The following is an 18,799-nucleotide window of genomic DNA, read 5'->3' as shown; positions in this document are numbered from 1 at the left end:
TTCAAACTGTAAAATTAAGAGACCCAGGTCATTTCTAGCAGACCCTTCACTGCCCCTACTTGAGGTCAGATACTACCCTCTATCTGAGGCATCCAGTTCAAACTGGGCTGGGGAATGAGGGGGTTGTGCTGAGACAAGAGGAACCACTGTCTGGAGGAGTTAATTATGAAGCAAATTTAAAGAGCCACCAGGGGGACGAAGAATCCAACTCATTAACAGGGCAGCTTATTCTTTCCTCTTGAGCATTTCTGAGATTGATTTTATCCCTTCTCATTGGTCTTTTCTCCCTTCTCGAGGAATCTTGTCTATTTTTCTTCTCAACCTTCCTGAATTTTTGAACGGCAGTTCTCAGAGGTATTCTAGAACACTGGTGACCAGAGATGTGTTACAAGTCATCTGGGAGCCAAATTAAACCTTTAAAAATTTGCAAGTTACCATAAAATAGAATGGATTCAAGATTACCCTATAAAATATCTTTTTTTACCTACTTTCATTTCGATCTCCTTTTTCAGTCGAAAGAAATGTTCTGATTGCACACATTCTAACAGCCCTTAGGAGCTGTCGTGCAGTTCCATTAAAATTTTCCCTTTTGATAGTATTGCATGTAAGCTAAAAAGATGCTTAGAACATTTCCATTTGTAATGACATAACAGTTATGATTACCCAATGAATGGCAGTCCAAATGATGCAAGAGAAACTTTCAATAATGGTATAGTGGTTTTTAAAAAGTCATAAGGTTAATTATTTGCTTTCTTCAGTAGTCCGCAACTGTTCCTTTTGCAGTATTATACGTACTTTCTTTGAAGTAGAAGTCTAGAAAATGAATCATTAAAAAATGAAATATGTTTTTTTCTAAAGCATATTTAAATTTTTATAATTGTAGTCATAAGATTGATAATCTTATAATCCTTTACTTGTAAATGTTCTCTAATATAATCCCATCTCCAAAAAGAATGTCTCATGAGTTGTTGATCCCCCTTCTTTGTCAGTAGAAGAAGGAGGAGCTCATCAAGACCTGGTTCATGGGAGTTCCCTGGTGGCCCAGTGGTTAGGATTCGGCGCTTTCACTGCGGCAGCCTGGGTTCAACCCCTGGTCCGGCAACCATCCCACATGCCACACAGTGTAGCCAAAATACAAAAAATAAAATAAAAAAGTTAAAAAAAGAGTAATGTGGGAAAAAATTAAAAACGACACCTGGTTCACCCACTCTCGTGTGTATCACACAAGGGAAGTTCATCTCACATGCATGTTCCAACACACAGTCAGTGGGGGACGTTATGCCAAAAAGGTGCTTCCTGAACTTTTCTTCCTAAGTTATAATATCCTTGTCTTGAGCTTTCATAGCGGTGACAGCTTATGCCTTCCTGTTAGGAGAAGAAGCACAGCCTGATATTAGGTAACAGTGGAAAGGTTGACCCTATACTGATAAGTGACACCCCCCCCGCCAAATTCTGCTCACTAACAAGGCAGTTCTCATGGTGGTTTGTAGCATAAATCACAAAAGAAAGTCCAGTCAGTAGAGCGAGGGGGATGGAGAGGTTGGCTTGGGGGTCAGACTGCCAGACTTTGAATTCTGATTCTCCCCCTGAATCCTGTCTCTGCCTCCGTTTCCTCAGCTGTAAAACTGAGATACTAACTACTTGGCATGATGCCTGGCGCCTACTAAGCACTGAACAAATGTTCCCTTTAGAGCCATACATCATGGGACAGTAGAAGTCAAGAGCAGATGGGCAAAGACAGAACAGGTGGGTGGAAATTTCTTCCCTACAACTGTAGCCTGACTGCCAGGCTAGTCATCTCTAGGTTGGAAGGTCCCTTTGGCTGGAATTTCCGTTAGGAGCTGGACTCCACCATTGAGATGGAAAGGAATCAGGCTAGAGATAAACTATATCTCACTGTTTGTGAACTTTACCTTTCCTGTTCATTCAGAAGGTCGGCAAGCATGTCCTCGGAGGGTCCTTCCAGCCTGTCAGAGGTTTTATGGGAACCTATCGCCTGAGAGTTGTTCCCTCTAGCAACAGAGAAGCCGAGGGCTTTCTAAAGTTCCCTGGAATTTAGAACTGGCGATTGAGTGGTAGATGTGACATTAAGTGCATGGAATGAACTTAGAAAGACAGCAGCAGATGCTGGCCATCAGAATAAAGCCGTGTACAACCCCGATCTATGATCAGGACTCAAAAGTGTTGAATTCGTCGGCGATACCCTTTTTCTTTGATTTATTCATTCACTAAGTATGTAATGGGTTATACATTTTACAAACCAAGTAAATGAGTTTGAAGTAATAATTTAGCTGTCACTTTGTAGAGCTCTGGGATTTTCGTTCGGGCCATGTTTAAATGAGGATTTCTCTTTTAGAATCGAATGTTCTATGAACAGTGGGTCCAGTTACAACATGGTCATTGGTTTGCTCAGGCTGCCCTAACAAAGTACCATAAACTGGGCGGCTTGAACGGCAGATATTTCTTGTCTCACAGTTCTGGAGGCTAGAAGTCTGAGATCAAAGTGTTGCGGTCTTGATTCCTTTTGAGGGCTGTGAGGGAAAGATCTGTTCCAGGCCTCTTTCTCCTTGGCTTGTAAGTGGCTGTCTTCTCCCTGTGACTTCACACTGTCTTCCCTCTATGGGTATCTCTGTCCCAATTTTCTTTTGTCATAAGGACAGCAGTCATATTGGATTAGGGTCCACTCTAATGACCCCACTTTAACTTAATTGTATCTGCAGTGACTGTTTCCAAATAAGGTCATATTCTGAGGTACAGGATCGGGTTAGGGCTTCAGTGTGTGAATCTAGGAAGGACATAACTCAACCCATAGCAACATGCGAATTTTCTACTTGATGGACTTTTTTCTCTTTCTTTTTTAAAGATTGTACATGGCAAGTCAAAGCAAATGATCGAAACTTCCACGAACAACCTCATTTTATGAACACAAAGTTCTTTTGTATTAAGGAGAGCAAATATGCGGTAAGTTGATTTTAACTTCCTAAATTAATTTTAGTAAAAGCCAGTTTTTCCCAATAGCCATCATGCTTACTGGCTTTGTGTGACACCTGCCTTCCATGTAACCCCTGGCCTGGGGCTACTGATAATCATCATTAGTTCTCTAGAATGTCATTTTTTAAATTGAAGTATAGTTGATTTACAATGTTGTGTTAATTTCTGCTGAACAGCGAAGTGATTCAGTTTATATATATATATATATATATATATATATATATATATATATATATATATATATATATATACATACATATACATACACACATTCTTTTAAAAATTCTTTTCCATTGTGGTTTATCACAGGATATTGACTATAGTTCCCTGTGCTATACAGTAGGACCTTGTTGTTTATCCATCCTATATATAATAGTTTGAATCTGCTAACCCCAAACTCTCACTCCATTCCCTTTGGCAACCACAAGTCTGTTCTCTAGGTCTGTGAGTCTGTTTCTGTTTCCTAGACAGGTTCATTTGTGTCATATTTTAGATTCCTGGAATGTCATTTTTATTCATCACACTAAGATTAACTACCTTAAGGGTGTTTGGGGGTGGCTTAAAACAAAACAAAATTGTGTAGATTGAAATTTCCCCTCTGTATGTACAAAGCTCTTTTAAAAATATTTTATAAAATAATCTACAGTAATATCACAGAAGCCTTGTTTTTGACAGTAATAAGAATTCGAAAGGAATCTTAGTAACTTATTTCCCCCTCCTCTGCCTGTGATGGATTTAGAGACTTTGAAGATATTTTCACCTCAAAAATGCTTATTATCATTGAAATATAAAGAACCCCCATTACGTCTGGGCTGAAATGTTTGTCTGTTAGATCCCTAGGACTGCTCTAACGAAGTACTACCACTTGGGTGGTTTAAGTCAACAGAAATTTATTCTCTTACAATTCAAGGGGTCAGAAGTTTAAAATGAAGGTGTCAGCAAGGTTGGGTCCTTCTGGAGCATCTGAGGGAGAATCTGTTCCAAACTTCTCCTGTGGCTTCCGGCTGACAATCCGTGGTGTTCCTTGGCTTGTAGACGCATCACTCCAATCTCTGCCTCTGTCTTCACACGGCCTCCCTGTGTGTTTCTGTGTCTTTGCCCAGTTTTTCTCTACTAAGGCCAGCAGTCATTGGATTAGGGCCACCTTAATCCAGCATGACTTCACTGTAACTTGATTACATCTGCAAACACTCTATTTCCAAATAAGATGACCGTCACAGGTATCGGGGTCAGGACTTGAGCATATCTTTCGGCGCACACAACTCAACCACACCCGTTTCTTTTTCTTACACAGCCTCCATCCCTCTTAAGTAAAAGAATGTTCCTTTTTCCCCCACGTTGACGTCTCCCATTTTCTTCCCATCTTTGCCGCATTTTCAAGGAGGCTCTAAGGGGTCAAGGGACCCAACAGCAGGATCAATTTGGTCACAGTCGGATTTGCCACAGAGACCTTTGAGGTGAAATGTCTGCATCTTGTTACCGTCTCTGACATAAGCCTCCAAGGGGTCATCTTGAGGCCCAGTTAGAAGTAAAAGCTTAAAGGAAATCTCAGTACCTTTCTGACAGATTACGTCCTTGGTCCCTGTAGGCTACAGGGCTTAGTGATTTTTGCGGGTGTATATACATTGTGACACTGTGTTAAGTGTGTGGCATTGTTTAGAATGACTTTCTCATTTTTTCCAACAGAATAATGCAATTAGAACATACAAGTATAATGCATTTACCTTTCTACCAATGAATTTGTTTGAGCAGTTTAAGAGAGCAGCCAATTTCTATTTCCTGGTCCTTCTTATCTTACAGGTAATACCCTTTGATATCTTAAATCTGCTCTGAATTATGGTGACTTAATAACATTCAGGTTGTTATTGTTTAAGTTGCATATAAAATGTGAGTAATCTTGAAAGTTTTCTATATGGATGTCTGAGCTCTGCACGTAAGGGAAAGTGCCTTATAGACAGAACCAGCTCAACAATGTTAAATGAACAGAGAATGGGAGCAAACGGAAATGTTATTTTAATTCTGTATTTAAAAAAATTCAATTTCCTACTGATGTCAGTGGTAAAACTGGTTTCCCTGAAGTGAGTAAAGTTAAAATCTTCACTTTGTAAAATAATCGTACCTTAAAATTAAATCCATTTTTTCATGGTTGGCCTTTATTTTTTTATTTGGATGCCAAAATATTGTTGATTTTTATTAGTGTTTTGGTCATAATTCTCAAATTATTTTGTGAACTGGTTTTACACTACTGGAAAGGCCTAATCTTTTCTTGAGGTTTTTTTTTTTTTTTTTTTTTTTTTATCTTAATCGTGGCAAGGAATTCACTTATCTGGAGAGCAAAGTGATACCTTCCCTTTACTTCCTTCTAGAGGGAAAAGGGGAGTTCCACATATTGACAATAATGTGGGAAATGAGCTTTCTCTCTTCTAACCATCCCCTAATTATCTTTTCTGAAGGTACAGTGATCCAAATTAGGGAACTAGTAATAGCCTTAGACAGCCCTTTCCTTGCACTGTTACTTCACTTAATTCTTGTGCTCGTTAAGTACTATCATAACCTTCAATTTGCAGAGAAGAACTGAAGCCTGGTGAGGTAGAGCAACTTGCTTCAAGTCCTATCACCCTACGTGGCGAGGCTGGGTAGGACTTGGATGCAGGAGTTTGACTCCAAAGCTTGTCATTTTAACCACTACATGATATGGCCTGATGATCAATAGGATGGTTGCAAGAGATCTTTACTTGCTTCCCAATCTTTTATTCCAACTTGATGGCCATCTTGATGGATGTGAGGCTTCCTGCAAGGCCACCCTCTTTCTTGGCTAGACTGATAGCAAGGACCATGAAGGAAGCACTTTCTCCTAATGGTCCCAAAGATGCCCCACCCAATCCAGAGCCAGCCACTATCTACTGCCATTTTTGCCTCCATCATGGGACCCTCAGAGACCACTGCTGAACAACCAGCAGTGTAAAGCCTGCTGTATGCATTCCCTAGAAGTTAAAGGACCACTTCTCCCTGGGATCCTACAGTGCCTGCCCGTTGTTAATTATGACTTTCACAAAAGGTTTGGAGCATTTCTCTCTTAGATATCATGTTACAAAGCTTCCTTGGTGTCCTGTGAAAGCCATAATGAGACCAGGAGCCACTGTCCTCTGGGCTGTGTCCCAGGAGACCGGAAGTGAGAGAGAGAGAGAGAGAGAGAGGGAGAGAGGGAGAGAGAGAGGGAGGGAGGGAGGGAGGGAGAGAGAGAGAGAGAGAGAGAGGGAGAGGGAGAGGGAGAGGGAGAGGGAGAGGGAGAGAGAGAGAGAGGGAGAGAGAGAGAGGCACGAGAAAGGTTAGCTGGATGCTTCAGCACCTTTTCATGCCTGCTCGGCAGGATGCAGGCCTGGATGATAATGGAGATTAACCTTAGAATCAACAAGCTTAGAATTAGCAGTTGCCTGCAGGTTAGCTGTGCCTTCCTGGGCACACACGTACGCCTTCGTTTTTATCTCTTTCAGGCAATCCCTCAAATCACGACCCTGGCGTGGTACACCACCCTGGTGCCCTTGCTCGTGGTGCTGGGCATTACGGCCATCAAAGACCTCGTGGACGACGTGGTAAGGATTTTTTGTGCAGCTTCCTCCTCACTGCTGCAAGCATATTTTCAAGTGGCATTAATACTTGACATTTTGAGATTATTAAAATAACCTTTCCCATCCCTCCTCTCAAGGCTCGCCATAAAATGGACAACGAAATCAACAATAGGACGTGTGAAGTCATTAAGGATAGCAGGTACCATGCTTTTCTGAATGTGTGACTTTCTTCCAAGGATGTAATGTACAAATACATCTAGAAACATCCTCAGAGATAACTATTTGAACTTGGAAGTCTATCAGTGCATGAACCTTTTCCTTGTAAAGGCCTCTCTTCACTTCCTAAGACAAAGCTATACCCAAATTGGGGTCCAGGCGGTTGCCTGGTGGGGCTCTCTGTCCTCGGCACTCCTGTGTTTACACAGCCCGTCATCCTGGCGTGTGCTGCTCCATCTCTGCTCTTCCCAAACTTATGCTGCCCAGGGCTTTGCCCGGATGTCCTGACACCCTTCCTGACTCCCCAGCTACAGTGATTTCTTCCTTCACTGTGTTTTTTTTTTTTAATAAATTTATTTATTTATATATTTATTTATTTCGTTGTTGCACGCGGGCTTTCTCTAGTCGAGGTGAGCGGGGGCTACTCTTCGTTGCAGTGTGCGGGCTTCTCATTGCGGTGGCTTCTCATCGCGGAGCACGGGCTCTAGGCGCGTGGGCTTCAGTAGTTGTGGCACGTGGGCTCCATAATTGGGGCTCACGGGCTCTAGAGCGCAGGCCCCGTAGTTGTGGCACACGGGCTTAGTTGCTCCGTGGCGTGAGGGATCTTCCCGGACCAGGGCTCGAACCCGTGTCCCCTGCATTGGCAGGCGGATTCTTAACCACTGCGCCAGCGGGTAAGTCCCTCGCTGTGTTTTTAGAGCGTTTTGTTTTCATCTTTCTTATTACGATCTGAATTTCATTAGAATTATTTGTGTGGAAGTCTCATCTGTCCGGAACTCTAAGTTTCTTGGGGAGACTGCACCTGGTGGTGTTTGTTTTTGTGTCCACCTGAGCATCCAGCACACAGAATGTGCTCGTCAATGTTTGCTAAAGTAACGTAGTCAATGGTGACCAACGTGCCAACTCAGGGACCAGTGATGAGTCGTTTTTTTGAGCAAGAGCTTCGAGGCAGAGCTACAAATTCAAGTGCTAAAAATAGTGACTAAGGCCCAATTCAAAGACGTTTCATGTGTCAACACTGAGGAAAATAACCCGAGTTACAGCCACGCTTCAATGGTGTCTACTTTAAATATAGACTATTTCAATCTATAAATATGTTTAGATGCTTTTTTTCCCTTCCAAATAAATAGATTCTGTTCCAAAGGTTACCCTTCAAGTCACTTAGAATCACTGTCGTGGATGGTGGTGAGATTCATAGCTAGCCCACAGAGCCCTGTTTAGCCCACAGCCCGGCTGACTACACTGGTAAAGAGTAGCTCTGAGTAGCCTTGAATTGGGGTTAGGAGTGCATATCGGGCATGACTGTGGCCCCGACAGCCCACGTATGGGGACTTGGGCATCCGTGGGGCAAAGTGACAGGGGTCTCCCAAGGGGAAACTGGACATCACAGTGGAAGAGTCAAACGGAATTGCTTCTAATACCCCTGAAGAGCCGTGACAAGAAGGTGCTTAACTTATTCATTTATAATTGAGACCCACACGCACATTGCTAATTGATCATTTCAGAAATATTAAAATGTAAACTAACTACCATTCCTCTTAGTGAAAGATAAGCCAGGTTAAGAAAAATCTTGAGATTAAAAATTGTGTATTAAATTCTTGTAAAATTGGGGAAACTGGGGTATAAGCGTATATTTTAAATGTATTTTAAATCTCCAGGTCTCTTTTATCCATAAATTAATGGGAGGACCAACATAGTAATTGGATTTCTGCCTCCAAAAAAATTAAGGTTATTAGTTGTGGTAGGTTCATAATATCTGTTAGGGATATCTTTTCTATAATGAAAACCTTTAAAACAGACAACAGGCAGACCTTACCTTATTGCATTTTGCCTTATTGTGCTTCACAAATACTGCATTTTTTTTAACAAATTGAAGGTTTGTGGCAACCCTGCGTCAAGCAAGTTGCCGTATTTCCAACAGCATTTGCTCATTTCGTGTCTCTGTCACATTTTGGTAATTCTTGAAATATTTCAAACTTAATCATTATTATTTTTTTGTTATGGTGATCTGTGATCAGTGATCTTTGATGTTGCTTTTGCAAAAAGATTGCAACTCACTGAAGGCTCAGATGACAGTGTTTTTTAGCAATAGAGTATTTTTAAAGAATGTACGTACATTTGGTTTTTAGATATAATGCTATTGCACACTTAATAGACTACAGTATAGTGTAAACGTAACATTTATATGCACTGGAAACCAAAAATTTCATATGACTCGCTTTATTGCAGTATTTGCTTTGTTGTGGTGGTCTGGAACTGAACCTGCAGTATCTCCGAGGTCTTCCTATACTATATTTTAAAACTTTAAAAAAATGTTGACTTGTTAAACATTTAAATGGGTGTTTCCAGTAGAATTTAATACTGAAGGAAGCAATCTTTTTATTTTATCAGTATCCTTAGGAGATTCATTAGGAAAGGGGTACACACTCATCAAAAAGATAACTTTAAACAGTAGAGAGGAGGCCAGCACTAAAGCTCCGTGACGATTCCAGGTGGCCCATGTGGGAGCCGTACTGCATCCCTGTCCTGGCACCAGCAGGTGATGGATAACTGAGAGGAAAGGAAGGAGAAGGGCTGGGAGCACAGGACATGAGCAGAAACAGAGGGGTGGCATGTGTCTCCTTCCCACACATGTAAGGGGCCCCCACTGACCCTCAGTTATACAACATAGAATGGAAAGGACACATCAAAGTCAGCACCCCCATTGTTACTTCCTTCAGAGGAGAAGACGATCCTGTGACCCCTTAATCATCAGACGGCTGAACTTTTGGCAGACCTTTTCCCTGTGATGTATATGTTTTCCCAGAATCTTTGGCTTCCGGACAGAATAATTCCAAATCCCTTGCCAGTAACTTTAAAAAGCCACTAAACTATCATTCTTTTTAATATTTAGGTTCAAAATTGCCAAGTGGAAAGAGATTCAAGTCGGAGATGTCATTCGTCTGAAAAAAAATGATTTCATCCCAGTAAGTGGACAAGCTCTGCTGTCTCATTCCTTGTCCTCACATCTGACCTGGTGCTCAGTTTTGCCTCGGGGGTCGGGGTCTCTCTGTGTTATCGGTGTGTTTTGTTTCAAACAGGCTGACATCCTGCTGCTGTCCAGCTCTGAACCTAACAGCCTCTGCTACGTGGAAACGGCTGAACTGGACGGGTAGGTGGGTCTTAGGTGGGCCTGTTGGAAAGCTAACCTTTGGAAGGCTAACCTTTGTTACACTGAAAGCTGTGCAGCTGGATGAGAAGCCCTGAGGTCTGGCCTTACCTCTACCCCCTGCTGGCTGTCCAGCAGCCTCTGTAGGAGACCAGCCTCTCTTTGTCTTTGCCTTGTTAGTACCTAGAAGGACCCACAGTAAGACAACAGTGGTCTGACTCCCTAGTAGACCAACTTCTCTTTTCCCACTCCATCGCCATATTTGAAAGCCCACTTTCAGGGAAAGTAGCAGGTTTGATGACACAGTGTATGCCTGAGCCCTTTGTAAGCTGCTGAGCAGTGTTCAGACACAGATGAATGACTATTAGTATCTGTTTTGGAAAAAAAAAGAATAGATTTTTGCATTCTTTGCCAGTGAACCGTTTTCCCCCTTTGTTGGTTTTGGTTATTATGCTGCCACTTGAAAAGATAAACTTCCATTTTTGACCATTTTGACCGGTTTTCGGTATACGTATGGAGTGCCGACGAGGTTGCATTAGTTTTGCGTGGTAGCTCATTTAATCTTTTCCACAACCCTATGAGGCAATATTATTATTACCTCGAAGTTACCCGTGAGGAAACTGAGGCACTGGAGGTGAGGTCGCCTGCCCAGGGTCACACAGTGGGTGGCAGAGTTGGGGTGCTGCTCCCCTGTGCTCGCTCCCAAGGCCAGTGCCTGTGTTTCCCATTCTGGCATAAACCCCTTTCCCCACACCCTAGATGTGCGTAAGCTTCTTTATGGGGAGCTGAGATCATCTGAGTAAAAACGAGGGCTTTCTTTGCTCTATAAATCAGTCCGTTGATTGTTCAACCTTCACTGTAAACAGCAGCTCTTATTCCCGTGAATGAGAGATTCTAAAGTTTTACAAAGATATAAAATGCTAGCATGCTCTGTCAGAGCAAACAGAATGGAAAGTTGAGAACCACTGGTCCACTTCTTAGTGCGTGGAAATCCCCAGTCAGTATTTGTGGAACTTGAAAAAAGTTATTCGTCGTAGTAAGACAGGCTTGCTTTCCAGAGCATGTGTGCCCAGCCTGGCCCTGCATGTCCTCTTGCATGTGCCTAGCCTTCCACTGCGGTGGGGACATGCCAAGTATTGGGGGTAAGGTGACCATGTCCTTTTTTAGATAGAATTAATCTTTCAAAGACATAGGATCCAGTTATTCACTCTAGAAAATGTTAAGTTGATAGAGTCTTGACCCTTTCAAACACAAATATGTTTTGTAGAATTATCTTAGTGTGATTAAATATTAGAAGATATGTTTTTAAACAGCAGTTTGATAGTTCAGGTTGGTGGTAAGAATTAAGTTAGTAAGAAGAGGGAAAGGAAGCTTCTGGGTACCTCTGTCCTACCCAGATTGCCTCACTGTAACAAACAGCAAAGGGGGCCAACATTTCCCGGGTCAGGGGTTTTTGTCTAGTTCAGGGGATAACTTCATCCAAACCTGAAGTTCCCAAGTGAACAGAGAGTTTGAAAATAGAAAAAACTAATTATTTAGCTTTCATTTCCAGGTGTGCCTAATGTTACTTTGTACAATTTTCTTTAACTTCCTTTTCAAACTCTGAAATTTGTTCATTTAATTTTTTTTCTCTTCCTTTAGAGAAACCAATTTAAAGTTCAAAATGGCACTTGAAATCACACACCAGTATCTCCAAAAAGAAAATTCATTGGCAGCATTTGATGGTTTGTGCAAACATGTCTTACTTTGTTTCAAATTTTCGTTGCTTGATTCAGTCCGTATTAATTAAAACCAGAAAATCTTTCATATGTGAGTACTTATGTAGATCATATCTCCTTTAAAAGGTTTTATTGAATGTGAGGAACCGAATAACCGACTAGATAAGTTTACAGGAACACTATTTTGGAGAAATACAAGTTTTCCTTTGGATGCTGATAAAATTTTGTTACGCGGCTGTGTAATCAGGAACACTGATTTCTGCCATGGATTGGTCATTTTTGCAGGTACTTTCTGAGTCTCTTGGGAAATTGATCTGTAGGCTCATTAAAGATTTAAAGGAGGAAATTGATTTTATGTCCTTTCTCTGTTGAAACCAAAGAGTCATTTTATTGACATGCCAGTGAATTGATTTTCCCAATTGTTGATCATATTGAATTTTCCATTTTTAGGTGCTGACACTAAAATAATGAAGAATAGTGGGAAAACCAGATTTAAAAGAACTAAAATTGATTACTTGATGAACTACATGGTGTATACGGTACTTATTTTCTGTTTTGGTATATTGCTGTCTTTTGGTCTAGATTTGTTGACGCAGAGAAGTCTTATCTCCGTAGGCCAAGTAGAAAAGTTCACAAGGTGCACCAAGGTTGGGAGGGGGTGGGCGGGAGAGGAGATTCCCTCACCTTTTCTCAGAAACGCTACATTTCTAATTGGAGGATCTCCCTGGGAATGTAAATTTCAGTTGTTGGGTACCCTGAGTTGATGAGTGATCAGTTGGGAAACCAGGGAGCCGTAGATAAGTTAGTGGGACTGGGCTCCTGAAGTCAAGGTAGGGTTGATTTTACTGCTGTTAGTTTCCCATAGGGATAGTTCTCTTAAAAGCCAACCTTTCCCCCCCCCCCCCACAACATGTACTGTATGAGTCCAAATATAAGGCAAGTTTAGGTATAAGGTCTCTCAAGGGTCCCCAAGACCACCCTCAGTTTTGATGATTCACTAGGGGGACTTATAGAATTCAGTGTATAGTTGTCCTTATAGTTAGAATTTATTATGATAATTCTTGCTTATTACAAAGCAAGATCAGCAAAGGGAGAAGGCTCATGGGGCAAAGTTCAGAGGAAACCAGGCACAAGCTTCCAAGAGTCTTCTCCCAGTGGGGTCATACACACCAGACACACTTAATCCACCCCAGTGACAATTTGTGTCAGCCCATGTGAAGTGTTGGTTATACCAGAGAAGCTCATTAGAGACTCAGTGCCCGGGTTTTATTGGGGTCTGGTTGTGTAGGCACTTATCTGCCTGGCATGTACCAAAATTTCAGACTCCCTAAAGGAATGTGGGTATTCAGCATAAAACATATTGTTTTACACAAATAGTTAGGCACAATGAGCCATTCTTATCAGAGAATAAGAAATAAGGAATCAGGAAACCCTTCCAAAATCTAAGTTCCCAGAAGCCAGCCAACAGTCAACCTTGCAAACAGGCCTTCTAAGGATAGCAGTCTCAGGACTGCTATGGTAACTGTTCTGCATGTAGGGTGGCCCTAAATATCAGGCAGTCCTCCAGTTTGCCAATGAGAAATTTTTTCAGGTATTTAGTTTAGTTTGGTATGTTCACAGGGGAGGTGAATTCTAGGTCCTTCTAGTCCGCCATCTTGATCAATCTGATCTAGTTTAATTTGAATACGTAAACTTTTAGAGACTTATAATACTTACAGTACTTCAATTGCATATACATATTCAAAATTACATAAAAGTAATATAATAATTTAAGAGACAATTCGTTTTTCCCTGCTCTCACATTTCATGAAAACTTCATTTGAACTTTTCTGATGCATCTTCCATGTCATTGTCTTGGTTGTGGCGTGAGCCTTCACAAGACGCCCATCATCTCTTCACAAGGTGCTCAGCATCTCTCCTCTGTGCCAAGTTCTTTTGAAATATAGCACTTTTGGAATCTGTGTCCAGAAAACTAAATTTGCCCCTGGAAATTTTATTCTTACCCACAAATACCCAACTAGCACTAGGGCTGTTGACTTTTTTATTCATCCCTTAAGTATATGCTCTATTTCCACAACAGAATACTTACTGTATGACTTCTTAAAGGATCTTAAACGTTAAGTGATCATTAAACCTTCAGGAATAATTACCCAAATCTGGGTGAAATTTCCTTGCCTTTTTTAAAAAAATCATTTCCTTCAAACATTTGCTATACGTATCCCAATTTAGCATTCTTTGAAATTGTTTCATGCTAAGGTAAGGTGTCTTTCCCAGACAGCATGCTATTGTTCAAAGGAAAAGTAATTGAGAGGATGTTCAATAATATGAGAATATTTAAAGATTTGAATATAAGATACCACCTTCTCTTCTGAAAGATAATTTTGGGAACAAAACCTCACCTTATATGTGGTATGTAGGATAAATCAATCAACCATAGAAATAAGTAGACTTTCAAAGCATTCTTATGACACTGTTTCTATTTTAAGTGTGTTGTTTTTACAGACTACTAAATTATCATACATAAGGAAAGTATTGATAAGATAAACTATCGTCTATAAAATGCATGGGGTCGACAATGCATCTTTAGAATAAACTTAACTGTTGAATGTCTTTTAGATCTTTGTTGTTCTTATCTTGCTTTCTGCGGGTCTTGCCATCGGCCATGCTTACTGGGAAGCTCAAATTGGCAATTTTTCTTGGTACCTCTACGATGGAGAAGACGCTACACCCTCCTATCGTGGATTCCTAAATTTCTGGGGCTACATCATTGTTCTGAATACCCTGGTGCCCATCTCTCTCTACGTCAGGTAAGGCTGTCTTCTCTTTGGCCTTTCGCTTTAATGGAAGAACACAGTACATCTTCCCAACTTAACACCTTCAACTCTAGTAATTCTTGTTTCAAAGGTCATAAGGAACAAGTAAGAAAATAGCTTTCATTTCAGAATTGAGGGTGATACGGGGAAAGGAAATTAACGTTGGTGTGTCTACTTTGTGCCAGACACAGTATCTTTTATCTCGACCTCTTGACAGATACAGCTACCAGATTCAGAGATCAAACTCTACTCCTTAGTCACTTGCTTGGCAAGATTCCTTCTTGGTGGGTTCCAAAGCCCAAGCATCAGAAAGAGCTGGGTGAAGATTTAGAACATCATGGAATAACTTGGTTGTTTTCCTTTTCAGGAGCCTTCCTAACCTCTTTTCTGTGTCTTCCTTATTACCACCTGCTACACCTATTGCTTGCAAAACTCACTGGGTTTCCTGAATGCTGCCTTCTAATGGGAATACCACTCTCCCTGCCCACCGTCAACCTCTCAAAATGTTCTGTGTTTCTCATCTCAACCTCAACCGCGATAAGAGTCAGGATCGTATCTCTGACAAATGGTCATCACCTTGTTTTGTGATATTTCTGACTTTTTCTACTTTTTCGTTTTTTAATATCAAAGTTCACTATCCCTGGTCAATTGAACTTTCGACCATTGGGAGAGAAATTGTGCCTTGAAATATATCCAGCATTCAGAGTCTCCTCTGAGTTCCAATAAGTAATAGCCCAGAGGCATATAAGGGCCACATGCACACCTGTAATTAGAAGCATTTACTTTATTTTAATTTTATTACATGTGCATTTGTTTTATTTTTAATTTTATTACAGGTAGTTACTATTGTTCTTTTCACATGAAGTAAAGCCCTGGGGAGCCATGTGTTTGCAGTTATTTAAAAAAAAAACAAAAACTGAGATGAGTTTTACCTTTGTTAGGGGAACTATTATACAGATTATTTTGTCTCTATCTATAAATGTATGTTATGAAATAAACCGTATATGTAGTTTTAGGTTTAAAAAGTCACGTCATGTGACTAATATGATTTTCTTTGTTTCTCTTGGAAGTAAAGGTCCTTTCAAACTATAAATCGATCAGGTCATTTCAGATAGTATCTCTGCTTTGTTTTTAACCCTACAGTCTATTCATTCAGAATAGACTCACTGAAGCCACACTATACCCACAAGGCCCATGTGATCTGCTGCTCTGCCCTCCACACCCAACCGTAACCTCCAGCATCTCTACCCACTCCCTGGACTCCCTCATCTCTAGCCTCCTTGAATTCCTCAGCCGTACCAGTGCCTGCCACAGGGCCTTTGTGCCTGCTCTGACCTCCACCTGTAACATGCTTTTCCCCTCCATATCTACATGGTTGCTCTTTCATTTCCTTCAGGTCTCTGCTCAAAAATCACCTTATCCCCCTGGCTTTTCCTGACCCTCTCTTTCTTAAACATCACTTCCTCTGCCTGTCGGTCTCCAGTCCCTCACCCTGCTTTGATTTTCTGCAGAGAATTTTCATCACCTGATATACTGTGTGTTTACCGGTTTATTTATTTGTCCATCTCCATTAGAAGGTAACCTCCTTGAGAGCAGGGTTTTTGTCTCTTTTGTTTACTGATGTGTCCCCTGTACCTAGGATGGTGTGTGGTACATAGTAGGCACTCAGGAAATACATAAGGGAGGAGAGAAGGAGGGAGTTATTTTTCCATCTGTTTAGCTTATTATAGACACATCCTTTGCCCACTTAACAGTTGCTGGATGTGTAAGCACCTTTCTTAAATAGTTGAGATAGATTTAATCAGTTATAGTTTTTAAATGGAAATGATCCTTTTAGAATATCGTATTTAGGACATTCTGTAACCTTATAAGAATTTAGGACTATATATAAAATGGATAAATGACAAGGACCTACTGTTTAGCACTGGGAACTATATTCAGTATCTTGTAATAACCTATAATGGAAAAGAATCTGAAAAAGAATATGTAAATATAGGTACATATTCCTCAAAAAATATATATACATCACTGAATCACTTTGCTGTATACCTGAAACTAACACAACATACTTCAATTAAAAAATGGTTAAAAAAAACAATTTAGGAAAAAACCATGCTTTAGGGGTTATTTGCCAAAAGCCCTTTGTCCTACTTGAGAGTACACAGGGGTGTATAACCTAGTGGACCCTCACTCCCTTTGTCCTCCAGTTGAGGGCAAAGGTGAACATGCCTTTCCAGTTGTCTCTGAGTGCGATGGGGAATGAGAGAAAAGAGTAGAAGCTGTCACATTGTGGGGTGCCCCCTGCAGTGTTACCATGTCACCCGTGTGGGCAGCATGTTCTGAATGTGGGGTGCCGTGGCCAGATGTGCTCAGGAGTGAGTAGGAAATCACATTGAGAGGACGCTTTGACCCTGAAGCTGGAGAAAGATGTGTTTGGTCAGGAGAACCCAGAGACTGGGCACATGGGTCACTGCAGGGCTTGTCTCTTTGTAGCAATAGATAAGCAGCTCGCTCCTGGCACAAAGTTAGGACAAGATCCACTGCCTGCCACTCATATCTGAGAGCTCGATCAAAAGTAATCTTTTGTCTTCCTAGCGTGGAAGTGATTCGTCTTGGACAGAGTTACTTCATCAACTGGGACCTGCAGATGTACTATCCTGAGAAAGACACGCCCGCGAAGGCAAGAACCACCACGCTGAATGAGCAGCTCGGGCAGATCCATTACATCTTCTCTGACAAGACAGGGACGCTCACACAGAACATCATGACCTTTAAAAAATGCTGCATCAACGGGCAAATTTACGGTGAGTGGAAGCTGTTAGTTACTCAGTCCCTGGGCATGTGTGGCCAGAGGCTGCCTTCCCAGAGTGGCTCCCCTCCCAGTTCAGAGCCCTGGTGGTCATTCTGATGATGTATCTGCAGCAGCGTCACTGGTGGTGTTGGGATCACACGTGTGGGGAGGTCAGGAGTCAGAAATAGGTACACATTCCCCACAAATTTAACTTGCCATGTGACCCAGCAATTCTGCTCCTGGGTGCGCACCCCAAATGAACCAAAAGCAGGGACTCGAGCAATATGTGCACACCCATGTTCGTAGCAGCATTATTCACAATGGTGAAGGTTTAGAAGGAACCTAAGTGTCCATCAGTGGATGAATGGATAAAGAAAATGTGGTATATACACACAATGGGATATTATTCAGCCTTAAAAATGAAGGAGATTCTGACACTTGCTATGACATGGATGAACCTTGAGGTCATTCTGCTAAGTGAAATAAGCCAGGCACAAAAGGACACATATTGTATGATTCCACTTATTTGAGGTACTTAGAGGAGTCAAATTCATAGAGACAGAGAGTAGAATGGTGGTTGCCAGGGGCTGAGGAGAGAAGGGAATGAGGAGTTAGTGTTTAATGAGTACAGAGTTTCAATTTTACCAGATGAAAGAGCCATGGAGATGGATGGTGTTGATGGCTGCACAGCTGTGTGATTGGACTTAGTGCTGCTGAACTGTTCACTCAAAAATAGTTGAGATGGTAAATTGTATGTTATGTGTATCTCACCGCAATTATATTTTAAAATTTGATTTCCATTTGATATTCTGAAATGTGCTATAGATTTATAAAAATAACAAGGCTAATGCTGTATTCAAATAGGGTGCTCTAACTTTTAAATAAAAACGATATAATTCTTTTAAAAGCTGTAAGCATAACATCATATGCTTTCCACTTGGAGGAAACTTTGTGCTGTGTATGGTACTTTCCCAGAACATCAGTGAGGAAGGTGGGATGCTGAGGGCTTGAGGAAGGGGTTCTCCTCTGCGTGCTGGTGGTTCCTTCTGAGCTGGGGGAGGGCGGGGGTAAAGCACTTCATAGGACGTGATTCTGGCCCCAGAGGAGATTGCAGTGTAGAGGGACACAATTTGCCAGTATTTGAACCTCTAGACCAGAAGCCAGCAAACTTTTTCTGTAAAGAGCCAGATAGGAAATATTTTAGCCTTTGCCGGCCACATATGGTCTGTATCAAATATCTTCTTTGTTATGCTTTGTTTGTTTTTTTACAACTCTTGAAAAACCATTCTTAATTTGAGCGCTGTCCAGAAACAGGCTTCGAGACCCATTGACTCAATTTGTTTTGTCCTGTTTGTTCACAGGAGACCATCGGGATGCTTCTCAGAACAGTCATAGCAAAATAGAGGTGAGTCCTTTCACCTAGGACATCTCTTGGGTTATGTATGAGTTTACTGGGCTGTAACAAACTACCATAAAATGGGTGGCTTAGAGCAACAATAATGTATTCCCTCACAGCTCTGGAGGCTAAAAGTTTGAAATTAAGGTGTCAGTAG

The 18,799-nt window shown here is 41.3% G+C and overlaps 1 protein-coding gene across 2 annotated transcripts in view; it reads left to right on the top strand.

The window, feature by feature from the left end:
• The window catches only part of ATP8B1 (ATPase phospholipid transporting 8B1), a 110,947-nt gene that overhangs the window by 64,889 nt on the left and 27,259 nt on the right, over positions 1-18,799 (top strand). For both annotated transcript variants that reach the window (XM_059894617.1, XM_059894618.1), the window contains exons 3-14: positions 2,864-2,961; positions 4,678-4,791; positions 6,486-6,584; positions 6,698-6,759; positions 9,670-9,742; positions 9,857-9,927; positions 11,566-11,648; positions 11,769-11,927; positions 12,093-12,181; positions 14,259-14,449; positions 17,051-17,259; positions 18,608-18,651. In XM_059894617.1, coding sequence (XP_059750600.1) covers positions 2,864-2,961; positions 4,678-4,791; positions 6,486-6,584; positions 6,698-6,759; positions 9,670-9,742; positions 9,857-9,927; positions 11,566-11,648; positions 11,769-11,927; positions 12,093-12,181; positions 14,259-14,449; positions 17,051-17,259; positions 18,608-18,651 — 1,292 coding nt within the window. The remainder of the gene's footprint in view (positions 1-2,863; positions 2,962-4,677; positions 4,792-6,485; positions 6,585-6,697; positions 6,760-9,669; positions 9,743-9,856; positions 9,928-11,565; positions 11,649-11,768; positions 11,928-12,092; positions 12,182-14,258; positions 14,450-17,050; positions 17,260-18,607; positions 18,652-18,799) is intronic.

Source organism: Balaenoptera ricei, chromosome 14 (genome assembly GCF_028023285.1).
Source record: "Balaenoptera ricei isolate mBalRic1 chromosome 14, mBalRic1.hap2, whole genome shotgun sequence".
NCBI classification, from domain to species: Eukaryota; Metazoa; Chordata; class Mammalia; order Artiodactyla; family Balaenopteridae; genus Balaenoptera; species Balaenoptera ricei.
This window is presented reverse-complemented; position numbering and strand designations above follow the sequence as displayed.